Source organism: Dromiciops gliroides, chromosome 5 (assembly GCF_019393635.1).
Source record: "Dromiciops gliroides isolate mDroGli1 chromosome 5, mDroGli1.pri, whole genome shotgun sequence".
Lineage (NCBI taxonomy): Eukaryota > Metazoa > Chordata > Mammalia > Microbiotheria > Microbiotheriidae > Dromiciops > Dromiciops gliroides.
The window spans coordinates 15,729,986-15,751,157 of NC_057865.1; the positions used below are offsets into that span (position 1 = coordinate 15,729,986).

A 21,172-nucleotide genomic window follows, 5' to 3' on the forward strand; every position below is an offset into this window, starting at 1 on the left:
CAATGAACACAAGTAGTACACGTTGATCAGGGAGGCTCCTCCCTCCCCCCCTCCCCCAAATTCTTCTCTCCCCCTTCCCCAGGCCCTGCCAGCTCAGCCCAAAGTTGACCCAGCCAAAGGTTCTGGAGTTTTGTTTACATTCTAGGAAATCCCTTGTGGTTGTAGACCTGGGATCTGGGCCCTGGTAGGGACAGATGTAGCTCTCATTTATAAAGTGATTTATTAAGGGTTTGTAAATTTGATTGGCAAGACAACCCTGGGAGGTAGGCACTCTTATTACTTCCATTTTACACATGAAGAAACTCATCTGATTTCTGGAGAAGGAAAGTGACTTGCCTAAGGTCACCCAATTAGTAAATCCAGGGATCACTTCTTCACTCCAAGCCTAAGACTCAGCCCCCCCACCCCACCCCGCAACTGCAGCCTAACTCATCCAGATTTTAGTTCAATAGCAAGGATAAGCCTGTGTAAATATCTGTAAGACCGGGAGACATGGAAACAGAGATTAAGGTTCATTGTTTCCAGATTTTAAAATGATTTGAGGGGCGGCTAGGTGGAGCAGTGGATAAAGCACCGGCCCTGGAGTCAGGAGTACCTGAGTTCAAAGACGGCCTCAGACACTTAACACTTACTAGCTGTGTGATCCTGGGCAAGTCACTTAACCCCAATTGCCTCACTAAAAAAAAAAATGATTTGAGGTCTTTTTTCTTAAACACACACACGGTTTCTTTTTTTTGAAACCCCCAAATAAAACCCTCCCCCTAAATTTGACTTTAAAGGTCATAGCACAGAAAGTGTTCATTGAACTCAGAGTTAGATAATTTGGATTTGAATCATATCTTTATCCCCCAATACCTTAAGGAGCTTGGGCCAGTCACATGTACAGGGACACCAGCCCCCTGCTGTTTCCCTATCTCCTAACTCTTTCCACTGGCTGTCCCCCAGGATTGGATCTCTCTCTCTCTCTCTCTCTCTCTCTCTCTCTCTCTCTCTCTCTCTCTCACTCTCTCTCTCTATCTCCCTCTCTCTCTCTCTCTCTCTCTCTTTCTCTCTCTCTCTCATTCTCTCTCTCTCCCTCTCTCTCATTCTCTCTCTCTCCCTCTCTCTCCCCCCCCCCCTCTCTCCTCATCTTCACCTTCTGATTCAAGTCTCAGCTAAAGCTTACCTTCTGCAAGAAGCCTTTCTCAGTCCTCCTTATATCTCAGGGTCTTCTCTCTGAGACTACTCTTAATTTATTCTCTATATAGCTTGTTGGACATAGTTCTTTGCATTTTGATTTCCCCACTAAGGGGATGTCCTGGTATAAATATTTTTTTTGGTATAAATATTTAACAACCAGCTCTTAGGATGGGGGGAAGTATGCATGACATACTGTTAAATTTAATCTCCACAACTTTTTTTTTGTGTGTGGGGCAATGGGGGTTAAGTGACTTGCCCAGGGTCACACAGCTAGTAAGTGTCAAGTGTCCGAGGCCGGATTTGAACTCAGGTACTCCTGAATCCAGGGCCGGTGCTTTATCCACTGTCTCCACAACTTTCTTGAGTCTAGACAATCAACAGAACAATAAATTAATCCCTGATTTGTAGCATTTGTTGATTTTTGAGGTGTAAATGCTCAGCCTGAAATTTTAACAATCTGCTCTCTGGTTCTAGCTGACTCCAGGACACCCCTGCTCCCATTACACTGTGAGCTCCCTGAGGGCAGAGTGTATTGTTATTATTTTGCCTTTCTTTATATCCCTAGTGCTCAGCACAATGTCTGTCACATAGCTCAGTAAATGCTACCTGACTATTTTCGATATTCTCTCTTTGAGCCTCAGTTTCCTCAGGTGTAAAATGAGGAGAATCAGACTTGATGACCTTCAAAGTCGCTTCCGTTTCTGTTTGTTGTTGTTGCTGTTTTCTTAGTGAGGCAATTGGGGTTAAGTGACTTGCCCAGGGTCACACAGCTAGTAAGTGTTAAGTGTCTGTGGCCAGATTTGAACTCAGGTACTCCTGACTCCAGAGTCGGTGTTCTATCCACTGCGACATCTAGTTGCCCCATCCTTTCAATTTCTAAATCCATGATCTTATGGTAGCCAGTGCAATGACTCATTAAGATTTTAATCTAGTTTATCTATTGATTTTGTGATGATAGGAAGTGACTGATGGGGAAAATCCTTCCCCAAAGTATAATCAAAAACTGTTCTACAACTTATCATTTTAGAGTAGCTTGGAGTAGTATGAAGTTAAGTGACTTGTCCAGTGTGATATTGGCAGTAAACATTAATGACAAGACTTGAACCCAGCTCTTCCTGACCTCATTGAGGCTTGCTCACTATCTAGTATACCACACTGCCTCTTGAGGTTCAATATATGCTCTCTAAAAGCAGAAGAGATATGCCAGAATTTAGATGTAAATAATACAAACTGACATTCAGATGGCATTTTTTTTTTTGGTGGGCAATGAGGATTAAGTGACTTGCCCACGGCCACACAACTAAGTGTCAAAGATTTCAGGTCTTCTAGCACTCTCTCACTAAAATACAAAAGTCTCTTTCCATTTATAAAGGAACTACATTTGCATCCTATTGGACATTCAAATGGCAAGTTTATCTTGGGGCTGTTGGTTTTCTACTTCATCTGAGACTCAGATGTAGGGAGCTCCCGGTAGGAAAACTCCCTCTAGCTATGTTACTATCCAAGAAAATCTCTTTAAAACACTTGGGGCAAGGCTGGTAAATCCAGTTGAAAATAAATTGGATGCCTTCAGTTAGCTAAATACCCAAAGCACACAGCAAACTCCCTGGATGATGGACTGCAGCCCACGGAGGCTCCGACAGCCCATTTCCTGAACCTAAACCAGCTCATCAATTTTCCTGTCCTGCTGTGAGATTATACATCTGCTTTGCAAGGGCCGGACTCAGGCATCCCAGCGTCTCTGAAAAAGGGAGCAGGACCAGGTGCCTATTGCACGTGCTTCTCGTGCCCTCCAGTGGCCAATCTTGATATTGACAATGGAGTTATGAAAGATGTTTAGAATAAAATTTAAAAAACGGACACTTTACCCTAGAACGTTAGAATATTTGAGTTGGAAGGGCCTTGGGCCAACTCTGAGCAATTATAAACTTAAGAGATGTACATATTCATTTTGGAAGAAGGTAGGTGAGATGTCTGTATATATATATATATATATATATATATATATATACACACACACTCATACAAGCATTTAAACTATGAAAGCTTAAACACACACCAAGATATGTATGTATGTATATATGTATATATATATATACACACACACATGCATTTAAGTTATGAAAGCTTAAACTCACACTAAGATTTTTGGGACACTCTGCATATGAAAAGTGAATAATAAAAAATGATAATACTATTTGTTTACTAGTACAGAAATTCCCTAAGTCCATGAAATCACAAGTTAGTTGACCTCCCCCAAAAACCCATAATAATTTTATTCACATTTCTGTGTTCAATCAGAATTCCTGTGCCTCTGGTGATCTTTTCTAATTAACAATAAAAAGGCTTATTTGTATTTGGAAAATGCATATGGCTTGAGACACATACTCTGAATAGTCCCCCCCCCCCCCCCCCCCCCCCCCCCCCCCCCCCCCCCCCCCGCTGGATAAGGAAAGAAGCAGCACTCATTAAGTGCTGACTATGTGCATTTGATCCTTGAGATAACCACACTCCCTCCTCTTCTAGTCAGTGCCCAGAAGGCTCATGCTGTGCTGGTACTTGGAAATCCGTGACATCCTGGGCCCAGCCCAGCCTCTTGAGCCCTACAGGAAGCTCTCTGAACAGATCCTTATCTATTGCGTCACATGCCAGGGATACAGGGGAGAACACCTCCATTGCTCGCAGGGAGCTTAAGGTCTAATTCAAGAATCAGCTCTGAAATAACTAGACTCATACAAGACATACACAGAATAAATTAGAGGCTCTCCGGTCAGAAATAAGGGACGACTTTCTACCAGCAGGATCCATGCTCCATTGGGATCGTTGCTTGTTTGAGCCACAATCATCTTCTGTCGGAGATGGATTTAATGTGATTCTACTAAAGGTACAGAGCAGTGGAGAATCATCTCGGGTTAGAACTGGGAGTCAGTGAAGTCATTTCCTTGGGTCTCCCAAGAAGAGAAGGTAGAATGAGGCCCAGAACCCACCTCCCCTGACCTCACTTTGGCCCCCTTGTTCCTGTGCCAGAGATGACCAGGACAAAAGCCCTCTAAGCAGCGCCATGACTTTGTCTCCAATCCAAGCTGCTCCCATCCCACCCCAAGCTGTTTTCTGATGACCCTACAGGATCCTGCCATTATTAACCTTTCCACTCATTGGCACTTTCACAAATTCCCTTTTTTTAGTCATCTTTTTTTTTTTTACCTCCTAGAAAGATATGAAGCATTTGTGTTACACAGCGATCACTCCCTCCCCCCAACATACCCCAGTGTCATGTGATCTTGTAATTGACTGAAACTTACAAGGAGTCGCTGTCATAAAGATTGCTCTTTTTGTTCTGAGTCAAATGGTAGAAATGGCGGATAGGAACACCTCTGAAAAGGAATAAAATGATGCGTTTAATGTGAGAGCCCAATCCCCACGGAACCCTTTTCTGAGTCCCTAGAGAAGAAGAAAGTTATCTGACTCTCATTCAAACTTGGGAAAAGGTTCATTCTTATTCAACCAACATTGAGCCCCTGATCTGTGGTAGGACTGAAGATCCAAAGGTAAGAGCTTTTGCCCTCAACGAGGTGATGTTCTATTGAGGCTATTCTATATATGCCATGAAGTCATGGCTTATGGAAATTGGCAGGGGTGATAGTTCATTACAGAGCAGGTGATGGATGGTATCCGGAAAGTACAATTTTCTATCACTTTGTCTAGTCTGGGTTTTACATTTTCTCTTGGATTCTGTATTTGCAGGATAAAAACTCATACAGCTAGTAAGTGTCAAGTGTCTGAGGCCGGATTTGAACTCGGGTCCTCCTGATTCTGGAACTGGTACTTTATCCACTGCACCACCTAGCTGTCCTGGGTAAATGATTTTTTTTTTAATGTGTCTGTATCCCTTTCATTTTCAAATGTGCAAGTAAATTTTTCAGAAACAATTATACACACATATATGCATACAAACATATCTGTATGTGTATGTATTTCTCTGGAAACTTATCACCTAAGCTCACAAAATCATAGGTTGTGGGTCTAGAGATGGAAGGGATCTTGGAAGTCTTGTCTTGTCCAACCCTGAATTTTGACAGATGAAAAAACTGAGGCCCAGAGAAGGTTCAGTGACATAGGAAGTAGGTGGTAGAGCTATCACTTGAACACAGGTCTTCTGCCTCCAAACCCAACCCTCTTTCCGTGTACTATGTACTATGCCTCCTTCACTGAATTGTTCTTACATCCTTTTTCTTTTTGAAGGTTTTTGCTCATTAGGAATAAAATATGGCAGGAGCCCCCAAGAGCCAATTTTCTCAAGGGGGCTATGTTTGACATCCCGCAGGGTTGGATAATGAGATATTCTTTAGCTAGCAACTCCCTTGGTGTGCAGAGGCTCTCTCAGAGATGGTGCCCTACCCTGCCATGATTTCCCCAACCTGATCATAAGGATGGAGGAAGGCTTTGGATTCTCTAAAGTCTTGGGAGTAACAAGAGCCAAGGGAGAATTCATTGCAATGGTTCCCATCCCTGCGTTATATAAATGGAGACCCAGCTACCACATCCCATCGACTGTCCATGGCTCATCCCATGAAGATGTAAGTTTCTTCAGGGAAGAGATGATTTTGTTCTTTTTATCTTCAGTGCCTGGCCCAGGGCGGGGCACACAGGAGGCATCTAACAAATTCCCATTATTGGAACAATGAAGACTACTCTGTGCTTGCCCAAAGCCCAAAGCCCAGAGACTTTTAGCTCCCAAAGCTAAGAATTAAAGAAGACTTTTCCTTTGGAGGATAGAGAACAGCAAGAATACCATCCGTGAAGCCTCGGCCCGATTCTGACCCACTCATCCCCAGGGCTCAATAGTTTGTGCTTCTTTGTGGGGGATGAAAGGAGGAGTCGTACTTCTCATCCTCTTTTGCAGAGAGGATCTCAGTCCAACCCCTCACAGTGGAAGGACATTTCTTTCCTTTTTTTTTTTTGTGGGGCAATGGGGGTTAAGTGACTTGCCCAGGGTCACACAGCTAGTGTCAAGTGTCTGAGGTCAAATTTGAACTCAGGTCCTCCTGAATCCAGGGCCGGTGCTTTATCCACTGTGCCACCTAACTGCCCCCGAAGGATATTTCAATGGGCATTTTCATTCTTTCAATGAACCTGTGAGAGCTTGATGGTGCAGGGCTAACAGCAGCAGCCAACCCTCCTGCCGATCATGCCTGACACTGGGTCCCTCCTTCCACTGACATATTCTCTGGGAGCCAGGCCCCTCCCAGTCTCTGGATGGGGGGGTGGGGCACTTGTAGGCATACTCCCCAGAAGGGAAGGCCACTGTGATGTAGGTATTACTCTCTCCCATCTTCCAGATGGGGAAACTGAGACTCAACTCTAGACGAGGTATAAACAAGGGTGTGCCAAAGCCAGCTCAGACTGGCTCCAGGGATCTAGTTGTTAAATGTTCAGTGGGAATAGATCAGCAAATGCTATAAATCAGGGATTATCTTGTTCTGTTGATGTCTAGACTTTAGAAAGTGATGGAGACGGGGGCAGCTAGGTGGCACAGTGGATAAAGCACCGGCCCTGGAGTCAGGAGGACCTGAGTTCAAATCTAGCCTCAGACACTTGACACTTACTAGCTGTGTGACCCTGGGCAAGTCACTTAACCCTCATTGCCCTGCAAAAAAACCAAAAAAAAAAAACCCAAAAGAAAGAAAGTGATGGAGAAAAATAATATACATTAAACTTCCCAGTGTACCCTTTTGGATAGCCCTGGTTATGTAGCCAGTAGGTGCCGGGCCTTGGACTCTAAACCAGGCCTCCTGCCTCTCACTTTCCATTATATTATGAACAGGCATTATTATGTATTACGTTCTTTACAAAAATGTGAGTTCAAAATTTTCTCCTTCCCTCCAGCCCCTCCTGCCCCTGCTGAGAAGGCAAGCAATGGGACATCAATTATGCATGGGAAATCATGCAAAACATATTAGGGATGATGTTTTTAATAAAAAATTAGGATGCAGAGATTGATTTTTTTTAAGTTACCATCATTTCCATCCTTAAGAAATGTGTAAGACCTGGAAAAGAGGAAGGCTGGTGACAGGGATAGGGTAAAGGGGAACAGAGATAGACCTACTGTTTCACTGGAACCCCAAAATAAAAGAGAGAGAGAAGACCCGCCCCCAGGGTGTTGGAAGGATTCTCTGAAGAAGCTTGAAGGAGAGATATGTACAGGAATCACAGGGCATGAGAAGGGATGAATGAGCTGCAATGGGCACCACTGGAGGAAGCGCACACCTCAGTGAGCTCCAACCCCCCCCAAAAAAAAACAAACCCTGCTGGTGGCTGGACTGAAAGTGTCAACACCTAATGGTCTGCTTAGGTCCATATCTTGCTCTAGGCTTACCTGACCTTCGGACATGGAGCATAGACCCCTTGGGAATAGACCACAGCTTTAGGACAGATGAAACCACCTTGCCCCCCAGTTTAACCATTTATATTTTTATCATAAAGGGTTTATTCTATTCAGCACCAAAATGTCTAATAAACTTGGGTGGAGGTCTACAGATTGAGGGAAGTCTGTGTTTTTATATATTGATTACATGAAGACTTATATCTTCTTCAGAGGAGACATCACTTTCTGGTGCCCAGAATCAGGGACTTTTTTTTAGTCACTGGGAGACACCATTTCAGACAAGATAAGATCTTTTTGGGAGCTATGCCCAATACTACAGAAATGAGCATTCCGTATTTGTTGTTCAGTTGTTTCAGTCACATCCAACTTCTCCACGAAACTCTTTGCAGTTTTCTTGGCAAAGATCTTGGGATGGTTTTCTGTTTCCTTCTCCAGCTCATTTAACAGATGAAGAAACTGAGGCAAACAGGGTGAAGTGACTTGTCCAGGGTCACACAGCTGGGAAGTGTCAGAAGCCTGAGTTCAAACCTTCCTAGGCTTCACATAGGCTTATGGTGGATGGAGCTCTGAAGAGATTAGGTCCCACCCACATCATTATGTAAATATCAAATCTGTTATATCGAAATGCTACCACCTGAGTAGTCCTTTCCCCTCTTTGTTCTGGCCATCTCTGGTATTCTGTGTGTGATTTCAGTCGGTGAGCTAGGTTTGGGGAGGTGGCAGAGGAGGGAGGGAACAATGCCCAAAGGGAAGCCCCTCCCACTCATACAATAAAACCCCACGTTTTACCTTGGCCAGGGCTCCCCACCAAAGCCATAATGCTTATGGCCTTTGCCAAAGAAGCGAGGAGGCTCCGATTTTGGTCTGTGTTCCTCTGGCAGTGAAATTGGCACCATAGCGCCATATTCCCGTTCTGTTCCCCATGGGAGTCTAGGCACTTGATCTGATCGCCTGAATTCCTGATATCTGCAAATAAGGAAAACATCTTTCAAAAGATGAGACTCATTTCACCAATGTCACTATTGTTCAAACTTCTCACTGGTGAAAAGTCTGGGTCACTGTTAGGGCTTTTGTCGGCAACAGAGAGGGGCACAGGTGGCCGGGCTGTCATGGACAGAGGTGGTAGAAGGGAGGGGGTGACTGCAACCCCGGAGGGTGTCTAGAGAATGAGGAATTAGGCAGATTGCTGGATTACAGGGCATGGTGATGGGCAGACGCTACCCTGGGGGAGATACGCACTGGAATGTAATAGGGGATTGAGCATCGGTAGCAAGTTGAGTACCTTTTGGTGAGAAGCGTAAGTGAACCAAGAGGTGGCAAAAGAGGTGGGGGAATAGAGAGGGGTGGGCCATAGGCTCAAGTTGGCTTTCCTTCCCCATATGGGTGAGGGGAGAGTAAGAGTGATCCCTTCAGTGGGGGCTTGTGGCTTCATGGCTTATGCCTTTCCTCTTCCTCTCCCCAACACACACACATACACACAAACACACAATACATAGATACACATGCACACATGTACACATGCATATTCATGCACACCCAGCCCCAAACCCAGAGGTGCGCAATAATGACAGTTTGTCTCGACAACTCATTGGAATTAAGGCTGCGGCTCAGCATTTCTCGGAGCACAGTTTAGGAGATGGGGCGGCCCCCAGCCTGACAAGGGCCTCGAACAGAATTTTCAGAGCAATGGAGAGTAGAGCCCCATTTATGCCTCCACTGTTGGCCCAGTGGGAAGGGGAACAAACTCCTAATGGCCTAAGAAAGTCTCCTGCTTTGGGAGAGAGCAGTGATTACCTGCCCTCAAAGGTGGCCTCTGATTTAGCTTCTCATGTCTTATGAAGCATTCTTGGCTCCAGCCAGAGAGGTCCCCTTCCCCAGAAGGCCCCATTGCCCTGTGTATCCCTCAGTGAGCACTTGGGAGAGACTTCTTTCGCCGGTATAGACCATTGGAAAGCCCACAGCCATATTCAAATCCAGCTTCTCCTGGCTGCAGGCCGAGCCCCGTGACTTTGCTCCTGTTGTTTCCTTCATCAGGGACGTTGTAGAGTGGGCCGTTTTCCAGCCACAGGCTGTGCTACAGAGCCTCTGAGGCCATCAGAGATTTAGAATTTTTGAGGGGTGCTGGGCACCTCCCAGGTTTCCTGTATCCATTATCATTTTACAGATCGAGGATCAAGGAAATTAAGGTTAAATGACTTGCCCAAGATCATGGCAGTCTCAAGTGGCAAAAGTGGGACTTGATCCTTACGTGCAGTGGATAAAGCACTGAGTCTGGAGTCAGGAAGACTCATCTTTGTGAGTTTAAATCTGCCCTCAGACACTAGCTGTGTGACCCTGGGCAAGTCACTTCACCCTCTTTAACCTCAGTTTCCTCATCTGTAAAATGAGCTGGAGAGGGCAGCTAGGTGGCAAAGTGGATAGAGCACCGGCCCTGGAGTCAGGAGGACCTGAGTTCAAATCCGACCTCAGACACTTAACACTTACTAGCTGTGTGACCCTGGGCAAGGTCACTTAACCCCAATTGCCTCACCAAAAAAAAAAAAAAGAAAAAAAAAGAGCTGGAGAGGGCAATGACAAACCACTCTAGTATTTTTGCAAAGAAAACCCCAAACGGGGTCACGAAGAGTTGGATGGGAGTGAACCGACTGCACAACAGCAACAACCTCTGACTCGGAAGTGCTACCTTCTTTCTACCATATCACAATATAGGGATTCCATGAAGAAAAAGAAATAAAGATGAGGCGCACAGGATTGAAGTCAGAACACCTGGGTTTGACAACCAGCTCTGCCATTTACTAACCTAATCCAGTGAGCATTTATTAAGCACCTACTAAATGCCAGGCACTGTGCCAAGAACTGGGGTCCATCTACAAATGGAAAAACAGCCCCTGTACTTGATGAGCTTCCACTTTGCCCCCTGTATGACTTTGGGTGAGTAGATCCCCCTCTCTGGGCTTTGGTTTCCATGGGTATAAAATGATGGGGGCTGGATTGGAGCCCCCACAGGGTCCTTAAGCTTTCTTGTCATGAATCCCTCCAGCCGCCCGGTGAAGCTTGTGTACCCTTTCTCAGAACAGCAGGTTTTAAACTTTAATTAATAAGAAAATTAATAATTTAAAATATTTTTAAATGGAAGGAAATTCTGGATTCAGTTCGAGAATAGTGACCATAAAGATGTGACTTGTTTCCATCCGGGTTCCAGGATGTCCCCCTGCCCTCCCTGCCCCCTCCCCCCACCCCCATCTGCAGACCCCATGTTAAGAAGCCCTAGAGATTTCTTATCTGGTGCTTGACCAGACACCATGCTGCTTTTTGGCTGCAAATAGTGTCTCCACTAATTGCTTAGATGGAGTTCAATTTCTCTTTATTTTGTCAAATTATAAAGAAGCAACATTTTTCTAAAAGGGACCCAGAGCTCTCAGATTTCTCACCACTAGACGAGCAACAGTGGCACCTAGTGGCCCATGTGCCCAATTACAAGTGGGAGCTCCACGTGGTTAAGGGAACCCGACCAAGGGATTGGTCCCTGGGAATGTGGATTAAACCACAGACACTTGAGATGTTGGGCACCTAGAGGGTCACCATGCTGACCCCAAGCCCATAAAATCACCTAGCTGCCCTATCTATTTATCATCTATCTATCTATCATTTACATCTATCTACTGATCTGTCTTCTGTCTGCCCCTCTTGTCTTCTATTTATCTATCTACCTATCGCTTACATCCATCTACCCTACCAATCTGTTATCTGTCTGTCTGCCTGCCTATCCATCCATCCATCCATCCATCCATCCATCCATCCATCCATCCATCCATCCATCCATCTATCTATCTATGTATCATCTCTTATACTTGTTACTTCTTTAGCATGGGGAAGTCCCACACGAGGAAATGCCCTCCACAGGTTCAGCTTGGCCATCTTTTCTGCAACTTCTAGCCTTTGAGTCTTGCTTGGCATCTAAACAAGTTAAGTGACTTACATACAGTTGATCACACAGCCAGGAGGATATGTCAGAAGTGGGATTTGAACTTAGCTCTCTTCCTGGATTCCAGGCTGGCTTTCTATTGCTGCTGTCTTTTCCCCTCCCTCATACATGTATGTATACATACAAACATACCTATACACACATGTTTAATAGAGCCCTCTAAATATTAAATCACATTTTATACAAGATTATATTATGCTAAAAAAAAAAGAAAAGAAAGAAATAAAAACCATAGAGGCAGCTAGATGGCGCAGTGGATAGAGCACCGACCCTGGAGTCAGGAGTACCTGAGTTCAAATCCGGCCTCAGACACTTAACACTTACTAGCTGTGTGACCCTGGGCAAGTCACTTAACCCCAATTGCCTCGCTAAAAAAAAAAAAAAGAAAGAAATAAGATTATATTATGCTATCATAAGCATGGGGAAATCCTAGTGAGGAATTCCTTTTCAGTGCCTTAGTTTCCTCATCTGTAAAATGGGGGCGGGGTTGGAGTAGATGGTATCTGAGCTCCCTTCCCATTATATCTAAGATCATGAATCCTGGCTCTGTCATGTGAACCTGATCAACCCCCCCACCTCCACCCCACCCCTACCCCCATCCCCACCCCCAGGGCTGTTGGTTTCTTTATCTGTAAAACTCAAGGTTGGACTAGATGTCCTCACGGGTCCCTTCCAATTCTAAATACAGGATCCTATTTGTGGGTTTTGCTTGACAACCCAGAGACTTACAAGTAAATCACAACTGGGGCAAAATGATAATGACAAAAGAGAGATGCTAATCGGATGGAGTTAGTGTCGGTAGTGATGAGCTGCGAAGTTCACTGGCTGGCATGCTTGGGGGTTGAGGCTGCAACTGTTAACAACAAAGTCTCAGAATTCTTTAGCAGAATGCTCCTCCTGGTGAAATATTATACTTATTTCCGACATCTATAAAACAACCTCCTTTCTCTCCCCTTTCCCTCAAAAAGTTGCTTAACACATCAGTTTATAAAGGGAGGCACTGAATGCACTATCTACACCTGGAATTCATCGATGGATGCATTTTCTGGCATCAGTGTCACATTTTCACAATAACCCAATAAAACACTATTCTCACAGCATTATTAAGGTGATAGATATAGGATGTCTTCAGTCTCTTCACTGGACACATACAAATGTTTTTGGGGTCATTGTTTCTTTCTCCTCTGACAGATGTATATATAGTGTTTCCCCATTATTTTAAGAGACATCCTTCTAATAGTTCCTGATAGCTATGGATGCTATAAGATGCATTCTGAATGCTGAGATACCTAGTTGCAGAATGAAGATGTCACCATCACCATCACCACCACCACCATCATCATTAGTATTTAAGTTGTGGTCTCGCCTAGAATATAGCCATGACTTTGGCTATGATGCACACAAAATCATAAAATATAAAGGCTGGAGGGGGCTTCTTCACACTCTCCTCATTTTACAGAGGGCGACACTGAGACCCATGCAGGGGAAATGAATTATTCAGGGTCACCAAGGGAATACACAGGAGAATCAGTATTTGAAACTCAGGTTCCAAATTTGGGCTCTTTCTACTGCCCCATACTTGTTATCCCACTTGTTGGTGTCTTTCCCCCCTAAATTACCTGGAATTTATTTTATGTGTATTTATTTTTCATATATGTACAATAGCACATATTGTCTCCAACTAGAGAATAAGTGATCCTTGAGGGCAGGGTTTGTTTTATTAAAGGCATTTCCCCCTTCTCCTGCTACTCCTTCCCACCCCCAGACCCTAATGTAACGTCTGCCACAGAGCAAGCATTTAATAAATGTGCATATTGGTTGGTTGACCCATACTGATCTCTTGCTTGAATAGTTGCATCCTTCCTAATGAATTTTCTCCTCATTTTTAGTGACAGTTTTAATTTCTTAGCCAAGATGTTGCATGCAAATAGCAGAGTCTGAACTTGAACCCAGGTCTTAGACACACATTATCTCCGGACTTCTTCCACTGAGATGCCCTGGGGGCAGGTAGGTGGCGCAGTGGATAAAGCAGCAGTCCTGGATTGAGAAGGACCTGAGTTTAAATCTGGCCTCAGACACTTGACACTTACTAGCTGTGTGACCCTGGGCAAGTCACTTAACCCTCATTGCCTCACAAAAAGAAAGAAAGAAAGAAAGGAAGGAAGGAAGGAAGGAAGGAAGGAAGGAAGGAAGGAAGGAAGGAAGGAAGGAAGGAAGGAAGGAAGGAAGGAAGGAAGGAAGAAAAAAGAATCAGGGTTTCAGCTGGCAAATATGTACATAGACTCTCCCCGAAGGGATTGAGACTCTCTTTTCCTTACCTGTCCTCTGATGCAGTTATCCGTGCTGGGATTTGCAGTGGTGTCTGGATTTCATTGGAAGCTATAGTGTTGGACAAAATGTCAGTGCCTTCCAGTTGTCTATAATAGTAGGGCAAGTCATGACACACTTCCATGGCTCCTCAGTTAAAAATGTCTAAAAGAGAAAGGAAGAGCAAGTTGACATGAGCTTCAGGGTTCAAGCAACATAGTCCAATGGAACCATGACTGCACCATGCTGCTCATACACACAGGCCTGTTTCCTGTAGAGTTCTGAGGACACCACATGCCTATTGTCTTTGCTAAAGGAATAGAGGGGAGGAGGCACAGGACATAGAGTCCTACACTTGGAAGAAGATCTGGCATTGGAATCCCCAACTCACACCAGCTGTGTGAGCCTGGGCAAAGTCATTCATCTCTATAGGCTGTTTTCTTAATGAGGGCAGTAGACTCAACTCAATGGCCTCTAAGATCCCTCTCATCTCTAAATCAATGATGGTCTATGATGTTGATTTTTAACAGAAAAGAGTCCCCAAAGTTGAACATGTTTTTAAGTGAGGAGATATTATTTCTGTGGTCAGAAGAAATCGTTCTTTAATCTCCACACACACCCCCCCAACACACACACCAAACAAAAAAAAAGGAAAGAAGGAAGAAAGGAAGGAAGGAAGGAAGAAAGGAAGGAAGAAAAGAAAAACAAAAAGAAAACTTTTGGAAGTCAATGGAAAGAAGCTTTATGTTTGAAAAGACCTCAGTTCAAATCCTACCTCCTTCGTCTAACACTCCCCAGGTCTCAGTTTCCTTCCCTGTAAGATGAAAAGATTGGACTAAATGGTGTTTGAAGTTCCTTTTAGCTTTTGATGTGTGGTCCGTATTTCCCACAGAAAAAACTCAAGTTGTGATCTCAAGCATTTTGCTAAAGGATCCTTTGAACTTTTATGTTATGGGAAAATGAAAAGGTTGGGTTAGGAGACTTCCATTGCTCCCCTATTCTCCTTTGGGCCTCATAATAACCTAGGGTAGGTTCTATGGGTGATGTGAACTTCATTTTACAGGTGAAGAATCCACTGGGGTCACACAGCTGGGTCAGTCAAAAAATTTGAACTCAGATATTCTTTCTTAGAATATCTTTGCAGTCGGGATTTGGGGAATAAGGATCCCAGCTCTATAATCTAGGATCCCATGAATCTCTAGTTCAGAGTATGTATGTATGCATGTACATGCAAATATAGGTGTGTACACACATATATACTTATGTGTATATATGTGTGCATGTGTAATTTGGTGTATATATATATATATATGTATATTTTGTGGTTGTATTTCAGTCAATTTTGTTGCTGTCATGTCAGTCAAGTCCTACTCTTCATGAACCCATTTGGGGTTTTCTTAGCAGAGATACTGGAATGGTTTGTCATTTCCTTCTCCAGCTCACTTGACAGATGAGTAAACTGAGGCAAACAGGGTTAAGTGATTTGCCCAGGGTCACACAGCTAGTAAGTATCAGAGGCCAGATTTGAACTCAAGAAGATCCAGGTGTTTATTAGCTTTCTGTCTTTGATGAATGTAGACAAATAACTATAACGTCACACATTATCCATCCATGTGGGACGGACAAAGAAAGGACCTTAGAGGCCAATTAGTCCAACCCCATCATTTTAGAAAGGAGAAAATTGCAGAGCAAGTGAAGTGCCCAAGGTCACACATAGTGAACATAGCCTCATGATTTTAATGATTTTTTGTTTGTTTGTTTGGGGCAATGAGGGTTAAGTGATTTGTCCAGGGTCACTCAGCTAGTAAATGCTAAATGTTTGAGGTTGGATTTGAACTCAGGTTCTCCAAAATCCAGGGCCAGTGCTTTATCCACTGAGCCACCTAACTGCCCTCCGCCCATGAGTTTGAGAAGGAAACCCTAAGCAAAGCTTAAGTAGGCTTCCCAGGGACTCAGGTTGGACTTATCACTTGAAGTGACCTGCACACCTCGCTTGTCTCTATCACCTCCCTTTGCAGTGGGATGGGTGAAGCGAGCTCCAGGAGATGGGGCTGACAATTACGGCCCGCCCCCCTCACGTCCCCAAGGTGAGCTTCCCACCCAACCCTTCCCCCGACCCACGAGTTTGGCAGACGGCTTTCCCACGCACCTCGCACATCAGGACTGGTCGAAGAGGTCTTCCTTTTCCCTCCCCCCACCCCGCAGAGCAGGCCCACGCGCGAACGCGCAGGATTCGATCCCGGAGCTGCTGCAGTCTGTGACTCCGGAGAGCTTGCAAGCAGCGTGCGTGGTGGGGTGTGGGTGTGTGTATGCATGCGTGTGAGACGGGCAGAGGGTACCTCAGATAAATAAGCTTTGGACAGAGGCCCGCCTGTGACTGTGACTGTGACCGTTACTGTGACAACTGTTTGACGCGCTCAGTGGAGGGGAACGAGAGGCTCAATGAACTTATAGGGGTGGGGGGGTAGTTTAGACATGGAGTGGGCAAGGTTAGACTGCAGTGCTGCCTAGATGGGGCGGGCGCTTGCCCCGGAGCGAGCCTATGGGACTAGGCCAGGGGGAAGCCCAGCTCATGCTCAGTCCTAAAACACTTATGGGAAAGAGGCAAAGAGGGGAGGGCAGGAGGCGATGTGTGCGGCCGTCTGGCAGGGGAGAGAGGGAACCTGAAAGCCCAGATCTGGCAAAGCCTTAGAGCGACTTCAGCTACCCTAGGCGGGGGCAGCCCACTAAGTCTCACGCTTTCCAAGGAGAGGAAAATGTGTGTAGAGGGGGGCGGGGCTGCTGGGTCTGAGGGGAAAGCGTAGACGGGGCGGGCAGCTCACTATTTTAGTCACCAGCTTTCCAGGGAGAGGATAGTGTGCATAAGGGAAAGTGTGTGTGTGTGGGGGGCGTGGTCGGATTGGGTGTGAGGGGAAAGTGTAGACGGGGCGGGCAGTTCTTTTTTTTGGGGGGGGGGGTGAGGCAATTGGGGAGTTAAGTGACTTGCCCAAGGGTCACACAGCTAGTAAGTGTTAAGGGTCTGAGGCCGGATTTGAACTCAGGTTCTCCTGAATCCTGGGCCAGTGCTTTATCCACTGCGCCACCTACCTGGCCCCTGGGCGGGCAGTTCTTAATGGAGATTCAGTTGTAGATCCTCAAAGTGACTTCAGGGGAGAATAGATGTGGAGGGGGCGCTCCTTAGAGCTCACTTGTGCTGAGCTCATTGAGTAGGGACCAAAGGACCCTACACGAGGTTTTGTTGTAAAGCACGTGTGCAACCGGGCCTGCGACAGGGGCAGCGCGGGGTGGGGGTGGGGGGAAGGGCGGGGAGAAGAGAAGGACCGTGGGCCAGGCTTGGCCCTTAGCTGAAGCGGACTGAAGGGAGCAGAAGAGAAGGGCTGCGTTTGTTCGGGGTGGGGGGGGGTCTGCCTTCTTGACCCTGGGGAAACAGTCTTCGTTAGAGCTTGGGGTGGGCTGTGAGCATGGTTGAGGTGGAGCCACCCAGCTCGGCCCGGGAGCATCCCCAAGGTGGGGTGGGGGGAGGGTACGGCTGGTGCCACCCTCCGCAACGTTTGGGTTAGAGCGCGGCTTCAGGTGGGACATCTTGCCTGTCATCACCATAGCGGCTGTGGCATTTGTCACCAACCGGCGTTACTTCTGGCCTCAGTTTCCCCGGAAGGCTCAGTTAATAACTGCTTGCCGGTTAATGTTTGCGCTCACCCGCTGTCGACTGTGCTGGAGATTGCTCAAACGTAAAGCGAAGTCTCGTCGGAATTTTCATTTTCGCCTCGTGCGCATAGTAGGTCCTTAATCAGTGGCTCGTTGGGTTAGGGAAGGAAAGCAGGAACAGCGTATTCAAGGCCGAAGCTCGGCGCCGCTCCGCATCGCTTTTGCGAATTAAGGCGGGCCCGGGCAGGCCGGCCTGGCCCGGCCCCTCGGCAGAAGTGATTGGCAGCCTCTTAAGGAACTTTAAAGCAATTGCTAGGATTCAGAAGAATCACCGAAATGAAGATCTCGAGGGCCGAGCGCAGGCGGATGGGCCGCCCGGCACGAGGACAATTAAAACAGCATTCTTCCCTGGGCGCCGGCAATTGCCGAATTAAACCTTTCGATCAAAATGAGGAAATCTTTCTGCTTAGTGATGGGCTCGGCTTCCTGCCGGGCGGCTCTTGGCAGTGAGCGTGACGGTGACAGCTGTGGCCATTCAGGGTATTCAGTATTGGGAGGCAGCTCAGCCAGCAGCTAGCGGCCAGGGGTGCTTAACCTGGGGTCGAGGGACCCCTCCCAGGCATAGATTGGGGGGAAGATGACGTCTTATTTTCTCGAACCTCTGACATTTAGCGTTTCCTTCGATTATGGAGAAGTCTTATTCAGAGAAGGGGGGCATCAGCTTCCCCACCCCACCAAAGGGGTCCAGGACCTAGAAGAGATTGAGAACCCCTGACTTAGTCAGATCCAGTGGGATATAGGGAGAAGGAAGACTAATAGTTGCCAAGGCCATAGGGGAACACAGGTGAGACCTAAAGAATTTGGGGTATGAGAAAGGAATGGACAGTAAGAACTAAAATCTGGGGGCCTTGGGAAAGGAATTTCTCCTTTCTCCAAAACTAGGAAGCCCAGACTATTTTTTTCAGTTCTTATTAGCAATTACTCTCCCATAGCCTAATTTCTTGGTTGTTTTTGCTGCTCAGCTGTATCTGACTCTTCGTGACCCCATTTGGGGTTTTCTTGGCTAAGATACTAGAGTGGTTTGCCATTTCCTTTCCCAGCTTATTTTACACATGAAGAAACTGAGGCAAATAGGGTGATGTGACTTGTCCAGGGTCACACAGCTAGCAAGTGTCTGAGGCTGGATTTGCACTTCTTAACTCCACACCCAACACTCTATCGTTTGTGCCCCCTGACTGTCCCCTAATTTCTTTCTTTTTTTTTTTTTTTTGGTGGGGCAATGGGAGTTAAGTGACTTGCCCAGGGTCACACAGCTAGCAAGTGTCAAGTGTCTGAGGCCGGATTTGAACTCAGGTCCTCCCAAATCCAGTGCCGGTGCTTTATCCACTGTGCCACCTAGCTGCCCCCCCCCATTTCTTTAGGTCTCACCTTTTTCTCTTCCCTCTCTGGGAAGATTTTCTCTTGTCTGCAATGAAGGGGTTTAACTAAATGTTCCCTAAACTCCACCTGGGCCCTGAGAGTCTTCAGGTCTCTGAATCTGAAGAGCTCAGTCATTGTAGTGTTCATTGGTAGGAGGCCCACTGCAGGAAGCCAGGCTGAGACAGTTAGACTGCATAATCTCTAGACCGGAGTAGATGCTGGCTGGCAGTCTCACTCCAAACACAGCTGAGAATCCAGAAGTAACAAGCCAGGCTCTTGAACCGCTCAAAGTGGCTCTCAGTCAGTTTCTCTCTCTCTCTCTCTCTCTCTCTCTCTCTCTCTCTCTCTCTCTCTCTCTCTCTCTCTCTCTCTCTCTCCTCTTTGCTCTCTTTCTCTCTATCTCTACACACATACACACAGAGATACACAAGATGCACACAATACTCTTTACTCATGGGAAAATCCCTCAGAGCCTATTAAATCATATTTTAGGTACAATTCTAGCAAGCTTGGGTATATTTGGTTTCCCATCCTACTACACATTAGAAGCAGTAAATTACAAGGGGATTACCACCCTAGGCACTTATACTAAAGTCACAGTGGTGATTTGGGGTCATATAGACTTTCCCTGGAATGAAATAAATGTCTTTTTCTTGGTGCCTGACTCATCCCAGTTAGCCTTTGCCCAGAAAAATGAAAGGAACTGTCTAGGTATAGAATTAATTTTGCTCTCCAGGAAGAAATTGTACTTTCTGAGAAATTATTTTCTTAATTAAGCATCTCTCTGGGGGTGGGGAGGCCCATGACTGACCACATCGGGAGCAATGACTATCAGGCATCAGTTTTAGAATAAAGATAATTACTTAACCTCAAACCTGTGGGAGTCAGCCCAAAGGATAAAGAATTATTTCAGAGATCAGTGCTGGGCTAACCACCTACTACCATCAGGATCTGCAAGCAAGAAAATAAAAAGTTTTCCTGTAGGAGAGGCAGGTGGTTTTTTTGTTTGTTTTTCTTGCCTTCCCTCCCACCAATACCAGCCATCAAGTGTCAAGGGCTGGGGCTGTCACGGGGAACTTCCTGTGCCCATTGATGGCTATCAATGGCAAAGCCCAGAAGAAATGGATTTCGTCTCCCAGGCTCCCAGAGCATGAGAGCAATGATATGCTCTAGAGTCCAGCTTCTTAAACTGTGGGTCCCAATCCCATATGGGGTCATGTAACTAAATGTGGGGATCACAAAAAAACTTGGCAACAGTAAAAGGTTATGTCTACCTATTTGATCTACTTATAATAATCTGGGGTCATGTTAAAAATTTCTCTGGCAAAAAGGGGTTGGGAGTGGAAAAAGTTTAAGAAGCTCCGCTCTGGACCCACATAGATGAGACCAGTGTTATTCATTGACCAGAGAAAACTGGAATAAACAAGCCCCAGAAACCCATGGTGGCCTTTGATTCATTTTGGCATCTTTCAAGGTCAGAGGGGAGCCAGGACACTGGTGACACATACATTATGTAAACAGGGTGCAGAATAGATTAAGGGGCATGGGGTTGGGTAACTTAGAAGTTATTGAATTCAATTTGTTTGAATTTGTTTCAATTCGCAGATGACAGATTTGTACTTCATAAAGGGATCATGGAATTAGAGTTGGAAAAGAGATGAAAAATCAGCTAGGATAGCATGCTGGACCCAAAGTAAGAAAGACCTGAGTTCAAATCCTACCTCAGACCCTTTCTGATTAGGTCATCCTGGTTAAGTCCCTTAGCCTCCCCAGCCTCAGCTTCCTCTTCTATAAAATGAGGATAATAAAAGATATTAGTATCTTATGGCAATGTTTGTATATCAATATTAGCACTAATTAATATTATACTAATTATGTTACATTAATTTATTATTAATATTAACCACTAATAGCTAGCATCATATGCTAGGATGTTAGCATAATATATTATTAGTGTACATTATAGTATAATTATATATTGGTATATAATATAAAAGCACACATCTCCTAGGGTGGTTGTGAGCATCGAATAAAATAAAAATTGTAAAGGGCTTTGCAAACCTTAAAATACTATGCAAATGTTATTGTTGTTATTATTTTGGAGATTAAGAAACTGAGGCCCAGGTTAGGAACACAGGATGGTAGATTGAGAGCAGGAAGAGACTTCAGCTTAGAGAACATATATAGAACACTGTGTAAACCTTAAAGCTTTATATAAATGCTAACTGTTATTATTGTAATAGTTAATA

At 45.4% G+C, this 21,172-nt stretch overlaps 1 protein-coding gene across 1 annotated transcript in view; it reads right to left on the minus strand.

Moving 5' to 3' along the window:
* The window catches only part of C5H7orf31 (chromosome 5 C7orf31 homolog), a 39,710-nt gene extending 25,709 nt beyond the window's left edge, over positions 1–14,001 (minus strand). The window contains exons 1-3 of the mRNA XM_043969205.1: positions 13,868–14,001; positions 8,354–8,530; positions 4,482–4,553 (exon numbers count right to left, since the gene is read on the minus strand). Coding sequence (XP_043825140.1) covers positions 4,482–4,553; positions 8,354–8,530; positions 13,868–14,001 — 383 coding nt within the window. The remainder of the gene's footprint in view (positions 1–4,481; positions 4,554–8,353; positions 8,531–13,867) is intronic.
* Positions 14,002–21,172: the final 7,171 nt, after the last annotated feature.